The 12,448-nt window shown below is 38.6% G+C and overlaps 1 protein-coding gene across 3 annotated transcripts in view; it reads left to right on the forward strand.

Moving 5' to 3' along the window:
* The window catches only part of antxr1d (ANTXR cell adhesion molecule 1d), a 33,302-nt gene that overhangs the window by 4,882 nt on the left and 15,972 nt on the right, over positions 1–12,448 (forward strand). For all 3 annotated transcript variants that reach the window (XR_007186802.1, XM_048205260.1, XM_048205259.1), the window contains exons 2-11: positions 1,339–1,410; positions 1,490–1,561; positions 1,663–1,744; positions 1,836–1,866; positions 1,955–2,028; positions 2,147–2,215; positions 2,336–2,416; positions 3,617–3,677; positions 9,503–9,601; positions 9,802–9,871. Coding sequence is in view for 2 of the 3 variants with exons in the window: in XM_048205259.1 (XP_048061216.1) it covers positions 1,339–1,410; positions 1,490–1,561; positions 1,663–1,744; positions 1,836–1,866; positions 1,955–2,028; positions 2,147–2,215; positions 2,336–2,416; positions 3,617–3,677; positions 9,503–9,601; positions 9,802–9,871 (711 nt within the window). In the remaining variant the exon portion in view is untranslated. The remainder of the gene's footprint in view (positions 1–1,338; positions 1,411–1,489; positions 1,562–1,662; positions 1,745–1,835; positions 1,867–1,954; positions 2,029–2,146; positions 2,216–2,335; positions 2,417–3,616; positions 3,678–9,502; positions 9,602–9,801; positions 9,872–12,448) is intronic.

Here is a 12,448-nt window from a genome sequence, read left to right on the forward strand (position 1 = left end):
GTTTTATGTCACTATATAGGACTCCCTTTAATTAAGGGCTCCTTTTGAATGGGGAAAAACAGACTTTGCGAACAGAGCTGATGTTTCTAATGTAACAATATTCTGAGCCAGTGGTTTGCTGAAGATTGTTCACAGGAAAAGAGATAATACCAAAATTAAACAGCTTCAAAGGAAGCAGCACAGTCTTGTAATTCTAGACTGGTGCATACCACCACTATGTATTCAATTTAATTATTTATTTCAGTGGCTCCAAACAGTATTTGGACACTTGAGCTACTCTTAAAAATGTCTGAATGTCTTTGCATTAGATAACAAAATATCAAGATGTGTATCATCTGCCAGTAGAGAAAATTAGCCATAGAACTAACTTTTTTCTTTTTGCCATCTTTACTTTTTAACCATCCTGTCTTAAAGGGTTAGTTCACCCAAAAATGACTATTTTAACGATGTCTTTAGTACCTTTCTGGACCTTGAAAGTGGTGGTTAAATTGCTGTCTATGGAGGAGTCATATACCTCTCGGATTTCATCAAAAAATCTAATTTTTTAATTAATGACAGAATATTAATTTTTGGGTGAACGGACCCTTTAAGGTGATTTTTAGTGGATGCGGTAGCAGTATATGGAGCTTTTTGTCTGTATTTTGAGCAGCATATCTATTGTTTTATCATTTAAAAGCTGATAAACGTCTTTTTGAGAAGCTTCTTACACAGCTTCTTTTGTGTTTCTTCTGTGTTTCTTTCAAATAAATGGCACTTGGTTTCCTATTTTATAAGCTAATGCATGTACCATTCATACATGTTTAAGTGTGGCCCAAGTGTTAATTTTGGAGCCACATTATATGAAATTGCAGGTGTGTTTAGAACCGACGTCAGATTAGCATTGATTGCTGCTGTTTCTGTTGCTGGATCCACATGTCCAGTTTTATGTTTCCTGACCCCCTGTCAGAGATGGAGCTGTGAGCCTTTTTGGATGCTGATGTAGATGCCAGCTCTGTTTTGGATCCCCAACCTGTTACACTCACCCATTGCCATCTGTTCCCATTCAAATGGCTGGCTCCAAGAGGAAGGGGTGTTACTCTCTGCTAGCAGGAGGCAGATTCATCTGGCACAAAGGCAATTAGCCCTTGTTGGGAGCGCTTTGGGGCCTGTAATTAATTAGTGGCATGTGCGCATTTTATAGAGTACTCAAGGACCTGCTACTCTCAGATAGTGTAAGAAAAGGTGGTAATTGTTATGTAATTGTGTTCAAGGCAAGCATTATAATGCACAGAAGAGATATTAGCCTCTGAGTCGTTGAAGCATGTCATTTTTCAACACATATGTTTGATTTTATCATAGATCGGGAAGTGTCAAAAACCACTGGATTGAAATTTACTCCTTTGTGGAGCATCTTGCGGAGAAATTTATAAGGTAAAGTGCTTTAGTTTTGATGCACTATTGCCCTATAATACCTTTAAGGAATAATATATGATATAATAATATATTACAGCCCAATGTTACGAATGTCCTTCATTGTCTTCTCAACTCGTGGAACCACGATTATGAGACTCACAGAGAACAGGTATGACCACACACACATCCGAGTCATCTATGGACACTTGTCCACAAATACACATTTTTTGTCTGCATTGTAATAACATTCCTCCAACATTTGCAATTCAGAGATGATATTACCAAAGGCTTAAATATGTTGAGGAGAGAAATACCAGGAGGTGATACATATATGAATCTTGGATTGGAAGAGGTATCTTTTTCTTTTTGAAACAACTGAATCAATTTAAATCCTCTACTATGGTTAAAATTCCTGCATTAATGCTGTAAACATCAAATTGCAGGCAAATAAGCAGATATATCATGGAAATTATGGTAAGCATCACTCTGAATTACCATGCAATTCATTCACACTTTTATTCTGGAAAAGTCAAGCCTCAATGAGATGATGTTTATTTCACAGGGACAGCCAGTGTGATCATAGCACTGACGGACGGGGAGTTAAACGACCATCAGTTTGTCACAGCACAGCAAGAGGCAAGTACACAAGCCAGTGATGTCGCAACGGATGTGGCGTGTTCTCTGGCAGATGTGTAATTGACAGTGGCGTTTGCTCAGTAATAGAGCTGACTGTGTTTTGCCCGTCTGTGTGCAGGCGCAGAGAGCTCGGTCTTTGGGAGCCATTGTATACTGCGTTGGTGTAAAAGACTTTAATCAGACACAGGTAACATAGCACCATTGTACAATGTGTTGCTTTTGTGCCTCAGAATTTAACCATAATTACTTTACTGCACTGGAGGAGTCTCATTTAAACTGTATCGACTATATTGTATTGCTTGTTTAGCTGGCCACAATTGCAGACACCATAGAGCATGTGTTCCCTGTTATTGGAGGATTCCAGGCCCTTGAAGGAATGATAGACTCTGTAAGTCTCTTTATTTCTCTGTCTCTGTCCTTGAGGGAGTGAATCACCTAAATTATCCATCAGCGTGTGTGTATGGAATACAGGAGTCACTTTCAAAATTGCAAGAGTTGGCATCTTGTGGCTGTAAACAACAAACATGGATTCCATGCCAACCATTTAACTCATTTGGAGCAAATATTTTTGTCAAAAGAAAAGGGACGAGGATGGATGCCACCTCAGAGTAGAAAATAAAAAAGTAATAAAAAAAAATTTAAAATATGAAATAAAGTTGCATTTCACAATGTAAAGTCACACTGTGAAATATAGTCATATATTGTGAGATAAACAGTCATATGTTGCTAGATAAAGTCACATTGTTAGACAAAAGGTGTGTTCAATTTGAAGTGGCGCTGCTCAGACCAATCAGTGTATGACATCAAAGTACAGCGAGAGCGATTAGAAAGTAGACGGCTCTTAATCTTATTCTATTAAGCTTAACCCTAACCGAAGTCTACTAATAGTCTTAATGAACGTTAGTTGACATGTAGTTGCAAATTAAAGGTGCAGTAAGCGATTTCTGAGAAACGCTGTTGAAAGTGGATCGGACCAAGCACCAAAACACACTTGTGGCCAATCAGCAGTAAGGGGCGTGTCTACTCACAAGGGGGGAGGTGCCTGTGCTGCATAGCATGTTAGTGAATTTGGGGGTGGAGCTTTCAAGAAAGGGGTGTGTGATCCTTTTGGGTGGGGGTGTGTTTGTTTTGGTGATTTCAAATATCAGCAGTGTTTCTCAGAAATCACTTACTGCACCTTAAATGAGAGTTAGTTGACATGTAGTTGCAAAGTTACTTATAGTCAGAATGTCATTGGGGGACCATCAAAATAAAGTTAACAGACATTAAGCAGACAGTCTACTTGTAGATGACATGTAGTTGCAAAGTTACTTAGTAGAATGTATAAAGTGGACTGTCTAAATAAAATGTTACCTATGAAATCACATTGCAAGATTTTAAAGTCACATTGTGAGATATAATGTTGCAATTGGGAGATATACAGATTGTGCTGCTGACGTTACAGTGAGTGATGTTGCTGCATTACCAGTAAGTAGTTCAGTTTGCATCTGGGAGTGAATTTGGTTGCAGAATGCGATTGTTCCTATAAATGGCTAAGGTCATTGAGTAATAAACACTCAAGCACTATTTTTTTTCTTCTTCTTTGCAGATCATCAAGAAATCCTGCATTGAAATTTTAGCAGCCGAGCCATCCAGTGTATGCGCTGGTGGTAAGTGTCACCTCAGTACTCGCCATGTTAATTTTTTTGTAATAATTTGACAATAAATGTAATTTACACCTTAATTTCTACATTAAATCGGGCTTTTTCTAAAAGAATGTGAGAAGACAGTGCACAAAAAAGCATTTTACTGAAAGCCCTGAGCGGTTTAATGGTGGCTCACGAGATGAGGTCTCTTGCACTCACCAGAAAATGAAAATTGATCATGTCTGGGCAGAGCTAATCCGCCTGTTCGCATCACCAGGGAGACGGCGCTGTAAGTGCACTCTCGCGCAGTAAGTGCATGCTAATAAGGTCATGTCAAGCCACATCCATCCTCTCTGGCCTACACACCAGTGCTCAATGTGGCAGGCCTGTCTGCTGAGCAGCAGCCAATTAAACAAATGGGCTTTTCACTGGTAAAGGCGGAGCGGAACTGCACCGCAGTTATTCGGCAGCACTTCGGCTAGACAACAGATCTGATGTGGCAAACTAGGCCAGGAAGAACCAGCCAGGCAAAAAACACAGCTCTCTAATTTCACTTGAGCATTCCTAACAATAAGTTCTCTGTCACGTTGTGGGACATCAAACACTGAAGCACACAGAGTGAGAGAGAGAGAGGGCATGCAGTGACCACTGGCAAACGATGGTGGTTAAAAAAACAATACCCCTGCAGTTTGACCACACACTCACACTCTACAATAATGTTTCATTTGTTAACATTAACTACATTCGTTAACATAAACTAACAATGAAAAATATGTCTACAGCATTTATCTTAGTTAATGTTAATTTCTACATCTACGAATACATTTTTAAAATAAAAAATAATTCTGTTTACATTTGGTAATGCACTATAAACTAACACGAACAAGCTATGAACAATCATATTTTCAACTAACGTTGTAAAGGTTAATAAATGCTGTAAAATATACTGCACATAGTTAGTTAATGTTAACAAATGAGACCTTATTGTAAAGTGTTACTTAGTTAATTTAAATAAAAATGATCTCTTTTAGTCATTATTTGTATTAGATTAGATTTAAAGGGATAGTTCACTCAAAAATTACTTGTGTTGTTCCAAACCTGTATGACTTCTTTTTTTCTGCATTTTGTCCATACAATGAAAGTCAGTGGGGCCAAAACAACATTGGACCCCACTGACTTGCATTGTATGGACGAAAATATTATTTTTTTTAAATCTTCTTTTGTGTTCTACAGAAAAAAAAAAAAAAACATTCTGGTTTAGAACAACATGACAGCGAGTAAATCATTTATATTTTTGGGTAAATTATCCCTATATCAAATAATCTTTTATTATTTATTATGTTAATGACCCCAAACCACTTAGATTAACATGATTAATGAACATAATCCTTAATGGAAACATTGGATGACAATGAATGTCATAATTAGTGAAACATATTGTTGTGTAATTAAATCAATCCTTGAAGTAATGCACTGTGAAAATGGCTATCAGCCATAAGTGTGTTAAATTCCTCTAAATATTACAGTGTAGCTGAAGATTCATTTGATGCATGGGACTCATTCTTTGGGCTAATGTGATGGTGGTTAGTGGTTTGTTTTGGTTTAGTGTGCTGTGGAGGCAGTTCCTGTGCCTGACAGTCTCAGCGATCAAACTGATGAGAAGTGACCAGCCCGTGCAGCCTGCAAACAGGCCATCACTCGCTGTTCTGAGAGGAGGCCCAGCCATCAAACGTGACAGCAATCGTTGCTTTGATTAACCCTTGTGATTCCGCTGCACCCCATCCCCCCGTTCGGGCAGTGATTGAAGTGTCCGTGCTCGGACGTGGCACCTCTGCTCTAAACAGACCGAGCCATCAAGCTCTCAGGTGTGGATGGGAAGCGTCAGCTCTCCCGTGCTGCACAACGGGTGTGAGCCGACAGCGTACCAGCCCCTGCCCACCATCTCGCTGCCAGCGCTGCCCGTTGCCAAGCCAGTGTTGACCTTTTTACCCCTGCGCTGTCCTGTCAGAACCCGACACACCACGTCTGACAGTAACGCGGGAAGAAAAGGACATGGATGTTGATGCCCGGCCTCCAAAATTAAATGGAATTAGCCATTTCAGCTGTATGGACGTCACATTAAGCAGGCATGAGCAAGAGAGCTGGGCAAATTTAGACGCAGAGGTGGGGTGGAGAGGGGCTTCTGCATGGCAGACGGGATTAGTATAATTAGGGAGGAAATGACAGGTTAATTGGATCGGATGGGAGTGGAATTTGTTTTGGTAGATCCATGATGAGACAAGAGACATGCCGAGAATTCTGTTCACTCAGATTTTCCCTTGATCAGCCTTTTCGTTATTCGCCATGTCTTATGTAGATATACTGGATGAAGGATCTTTACAATCAACATGACATTAAAATTGATTCTGTTTATATTGTTAATGCACATTCCTGGTCTTATTGTGATCTATTCATCGATGCTCCAAAAAATAAAATTGTCTTTTAAATCCTAAATTGGCATGAAATGAAAATTCATCCTAACTATTTTCTAAATGCATGTTGTTTATGTTATTGTGAACGTTTCATCCATCCGTGTTTCATTTTTAATTTTTTTTACCTCATAATTTTCGATCTTCTTGTGATGTTTCATTTAGTCTGTTTAAAACCCACTACTCTATTATAATCGACTGCAAGATCACATTCAGCCTGTTCTGTCTCCATTCAATCAACAACTGATGGACAGAGGTCCTCACTCAAATTTTTCTTTTTTGATAATCCGTTTCGCTCTAATGTACAGTACTTTGCAAAAGTCTTAGGCACGTTTTGTATTTTCACCCCCAAAAAATTGATTTATTTATATATTTTGCTATATCAATATCAGTTTACATTTCCAAACATTTATTTTGCCATTAATTGTAATAATATAGTAAGATTTTTGTATGCACGGAGTCTGACAACAGCCGGTATGTTCCACACGGAGATCTGATCTCACAATCATCAAGTCCATCTGGGATTACATGAAGAAATAGAAAAACACTGAGACAGACTAAATCCAGAAGAACTGCGGCAACGTCTCTAAGACGCTTGAAGAAACTTGCCTACACCTGAAAAACTATGCGCAAGTGTACCTAGGAAAAAAGCTGTTTTAGGGTAGTCACACCAGATATTTATTTGATTTAGTTAATAGAAGTTCATTGATAAATACAATCTATTTATGACATTATTTTTGAAAGCATCCTCACTTTACAGCATTTTTACACAAGTGCCTAAAACTTTTCACAGTACTGTAGTGTTGGAGGTAGGTTTCTTCAACCATATTGGAGATGTTGCTGCAGTTTTTCTGGATTTACGATGCATTCACACAGGGCATCGGCATTAACGCTGACGTCATGCATTGCTGAACTGAATTGTGGGTTCCATTGCGTCGCTTCACTCGCATTGCTCATGGCAGAAGTTGAACATTTCTCAAATTTTCAAGCGCCAACACAGGCATCAGCCAATCAGATCGCTTATGCAAGTACCCTAGCACAGATGCTAGCCAATTGCGTTAGTCTGTCTCAGTTAATGCTACAGCAGAAAGTAATGTGATTGGCTGTTGTTACTATGACGGTCACGTCAACACCAAGCTTCGACATGCCCTCCGTCAAGCTTTGACGCCGAGCCCCGTGTGAATGCAGCTTAGTCTGTCTCAGTTTTTTTTCACATAATCACATATGGACTCAATGATGGTGAGATCAGATCTCCATGTGGAGCAGCGGCTGTTGTCAGACTGTTTGTGCATACAAAAATCTCACTGGATTAATACAATTAATAGCAAAAGGAATGTTTGAAAATGTAAACTGATATTTCCTACTGACACATTACAGCAAAAGATACAAATAAGTGTGTCACAATATGAAAAAAGATCTATAGCTACTTTTGTTACATCGCATCTTTAATAAAAAAAAAAATAAAAAAAAATCTTTCTCTGAAATGGCTTTCCTTTTCTGCTGGTCATGTGGGCTATTGAATAATGTTAACCAATAGAGTGCCTCAGGGATGACGCATTTTTGTAGACAAAACCCGGAAGCGAGTTAGCATTTTAGGACTTCCGGTTCCAACGCCGTAAAGTCTATGGGTTTTTTGAATGGGCTTTTGCTAAATCGCCTGAAATAAGGTCTGTGGTTAACAAAGCCTCTAAATACTTTCACGTTTTGATCTATGACATAAAACACACCAGTTATAACCCACTTGTGATTATTTAAACTTTTACTGTGTCTGTAAATCGGCGGTTGCTAACAAATTGCTAAAAGGGACAACTTCCTTTGGCGGGGACTTTAGACGTCATCATGACAAACAGGACAATTGGACAGCATTTCTCATGAAAAAGTGGATAAGTATTCATAACAGCACAGATCATAATCAGCGAGCATGTTTTGAAATAAAGTTGTTTTCTAAATAAAGTTTGAGGAAGCTTGGTGGTGACGACATTGATCCGCGACCATGGTGTGCTGTAGTCCGTTTATAGCCTACTGTTAGCCTTTTATATCTGACGACTTTATTTAGGCTTCAAAAACTATAAATGTTGTGTTAACTTGTAAAGATTATCTTGATAAACAAAATGTGTAAGTGTCATAAACACAATGTCACAAACCCTTTGTTAAACACAGAGCTTATTTTCTGCGATTTTCCAAAAGTCTATGGGAAAAATGCATAGGCTTTCAATCGAGGGAACCCGTGCGCCGCTAACTTCCGGGTTGGCCTACAAAAACATGTCATTGCTGGGGTACTCTATAGTGAAAGAGTTTAGGCATTATTTTAGAAAACTCTCATTCAGGGTTGGTTCAATCCTGGTATGTAATGACCACTTTTCACAATCCAATCGATTCGTAATAAATAAAGTCAGATGTATTTTTGAACTTATTTATTAAATATACTCACTTTACAGAAATGCAATGAGTTGTGAATGGCAAATTAAATTGACTTAAAGGCTTTTTTTTTAGGTGTCTATTGGAGGTAAAAGCAGATATCTACTATATTTAGGATTTGATACTTTATATACTGGTAATGCTGGTGTAAAAACTGTGATACAGAAGAAGAGAACTGAGACTTACAGTATAGCTGTTATTTCTCACAGCAGTGATATTCTCCTGACCTTTCCATACCACTGTCTTCCCTGATGGCACACTGCACAGAATGTTTTTCATCCTGTGAACTTTACACACTTAAATGTTAAAGGTTTACAACCAGAACATTTTCTAAAAGTGTAGCATTATTCAGAGATGAATCAGTACAAATCCACTCAAATCCCCCTCAGTGCCATGAGTAAGGTCACATCCACTCTGCATCCTTCGACGCCCGCTGAGACAGGTTCTAAGTGAGCGTGTTTTTCTCTCTAACATATGCTGCTTAGCAGCCGTCAGAGGGTCTACAGCATCGCCCCGGGGGTCTCAAAGGTCAGGCAGTCAGCTTTGTCGGCCACCAACGCAGCACCCCCAGCTACACGACTCCAAAAGATTTGTGAACCTCTTCACTTTTATTATTAGCAGCACTGGAGCATATGCATTTGCCCAGTTGAGTTGAGTGTTCCTGAAAGGTTAAGGGTGGAAAAAAAAATAAGAAAACCTGCCCTCTGGCTGAGCACACTTTATAATTTCACAGTATGACATTTTTTTTTAAAGGTCTACATGAGACAAAGATCTTAAAAAACAGACACCGCCTTGTGTAGGCATTTTTCTCATACTATATTTCAGTATAAATAGTACATAAAAACAATATTTAGTCTACTTTTTGGTTACCTTTTTTTCTGGAAAATGCAGAGGAATTTCACTGCGTATTAAAGGGACTTGCTAAATGTTTATTGTTATATTTTTGTTTTGTGTTTCTTTAAGATTCTTTCCAAGTGGTTGTGAGGGGAAATGGATTTTTGCATGCCAGAAACATCAATCAGGTTCTGTGCAGCTTCAGAGTCAATGACACAGTTACACTGAGTAAGTAATATTACATTACAAACAGTACTTTTCCCTTGAAGTTTCCAATGACGCATTTTTTAAGATCTAAGACTTCACAAAACGCACTATATGCACTCTTTTATTATTTATATGACTGTTTCTTTTATCACAATAATAAAGTGTTTACTCTGGCTGTGAGGTCATCGAAAATTTACCTTTTTCATACAATTATCTTTCAGATGAAAGACCTGTCAGCGTTGAAGATACGCTCCTCCTTTGTCCCGCACCAATCATAAATGAGGCTGGAAAGTAGGTGCTCTTATCCTGCCACTTTATTTCTTAATGCATTGGTACCCTTGAAAAAATAAGGTCAATGTCATTTGGAATTATTCTTATCAGTCAATCTCCACGCACCCTAACACATCAAGACAACAGGCATGTGGTGTAAAAACCCAAGATGAGCGTATAATTAGCCTCTCTGAGAGATTAGTCACCATAGGCTTGACCTGCATGAGAAGTTTCCAGTGAGTGTGCATTATAGCCCAAAGCTCCGGTGGTTTTCTAAGCTGAGAGAGAAAAGAACAGACAGTGAAATACAGAGCCGCCCTTATCCACATGAGCCAGAGCAGAGCCCCGGAGACTGACTACAGGTTACTTTACATGCCTCCTACAACAAATGAGCTGCTGCTGGCGGCTCATTTCCCTGCGAGCCCTCTAAATAATTATGTGTACCGGCGGCTCTAGACACCTTGAGGATTTCATCTGTCTTGTTCTTGTCAGGAAAATTCCTTGAGATGCCAATGAAGGAGCGTCTCATGGCACCTTAAGCAAATCAGGGCTGTTTTTTTGTTTTTTTACTCTTGGTCAGCCTACATCACTACACACTGTATTGCATTGGATTTGCTAATGTGACACTGAAGCAGCTGATGTTGATATATCGATATTCAGCACTTTACATTCATTCAAAACTATTCTGACTGATTCAAGTGTTCTTGGCTATGTTTGTTATAAACTTTATCATAATGCACATTTGTGGATTAATAACAACATTGCCCAAGAATATGGAATACATAGTTTTTTTTATTTAACTTACAATTCTCTACAATACCCAGTTCTGATTGGTCAGTTGCACCATCCAGCAGTCATTTTCATGAATGTCTATGGCAATGCTGTACTGTATATCAATCCACTCATCCAGGCAGTAACTGAAACCGCAACTATTTTTAATTTTCTTGTATCACACCACAGACTCACTCTAATATTTATATTGTTTTATTTTATATTGTTATATTGAGATGATGTTTATTTTGCGATAAAATGACATGTCTGCATGCCATTATTTGGTTTCAGAGATCTCGTAGAGTCTGGGTCTCTCAAAAGTCAGCCAGATGTGGTATGTATTCATATAAGGGAAAAGCGGAGATGAAACATTCCATCATAATCCAGTTACAAGGAGGGGTGGAATTATTCAGGCTAATTAGAGCCAATGAAATTAAACATGTTGTGATGCACAGTAATAAGACCAACCATTGAATCAAATAACGTCTGTATAAGCAGATTCCATTGTAAAGGCCATTTTAGTGGTGTTCCTTCATTTTTGAGGGGTGAGAAAAGGCAATTTTAGGGCAAAGTCTGCCCTCTTCTCCTTCTCTGCATCCACGTCTTGTGAGACGAAGCTGTCAGTGCTGTCACCTAAACGCGTGGTGACTGAGTGGCCTCCTGAAGACGTGCTCAAAAAGAGCCAGCCGCCTCCTGATTGATGGAAAATGAGATGGATCTGTCACTGGACCCCCCTCCACACCCCACACCCCCCCTTTTTTTTTTTATCCTGTTGTGCCCCCTTTGAGCCCATCCCCCATCTTGCCAACAGAGTGGCACCGGAAGGGGTGTGCAGGACCGACAGAGAGGAGTTGGGGCATTACCCCTTTAGTAACTTATTTTCAGCTCCGTCTTCTCACCCACCAATGCAGTGGAAGAGGGGTCGCCTAGATCAAGAAAGCTGAGACTTTTTCCACTGTACCAGCGCTTGAATGCCCATGGTAGAGCCAAACATCTCTGATATTTGGGGAAATTCCCTTTTTGAGAAAGTTGTAAGGGGAAACTGGACGTGGCATTGTCAGTTTTGATGTCCATAGACGAGTCTTCATAGACTGTCATCAGTCACATGACAAAACCTTCTTTTTCATCTATCTTAGGATTTTATGTTTTACTGAAGATCTTCAAAGAAGACTTCATTTTAAATCGATTAACGTAATCTTTTTCTATATGTAATATACTTTTACTCTAGCATTCAAAGGTTTCTAGTCAGTAAGATTAAAAAAAGAAATAATACTATTATTTTCCAAGGACACATTAAATTCATCAAAAGTGACAGTAAAAGCATTTATAATATTACAATTATTTCTATTTCAAATAAATGCTGTTCTTTCTACACATCAAATAAACTTGAAAATGTATCACAGGTTCCATAAAAAAAAAAACTGTTTTTAACATTCAAATTAATGTTTATTGAGCACCAAATCAGCATATTAGAATAATTTCTGAAGAATCATGTGACACTGAAGACTAGAGTAATGGCTGCTGAAAATAAATGAAAATAAAAGGTTTTTTTTTTGTATTGTTATAATATTTTACAGTATTTTTTATCAAACAAATGCAGCCTAACCCTGAGAAGCAGGAGATTTAAGCAAAAGTCTGAACCCGTTTCACCCACTGAATCTCATTTGTGACTTTGAGAACATAGATTTTCTAATCAGTTTTGCAGGCTTGTTGTTCGTATTCTGGGATTTAAAAACAAATTTTAGACATGCATAGTTGTTCTACCTTAAACAGCACTTAGCGGTCAAGTTCCTGTACCTACATGATTTCAGTCTGCTGGTCTTTGAG

Source organism: Megalobrama amblycephala, linkage group LG10 (assembly GCF_018812025.1).
Source record: "Megalobrama amblycephala isolate DHTTF-2021 linkage group LG10, ASM1881202v1, whole genome shotgun sequence".
NCBI classification, from domain to species: domain Eukaryota; kingdom Metazoa; phylum Chordata; class Actinopteri; order Cypriniformes; family Xenocyprididae; genus Megalobrama; species Megalobrama amblycephala.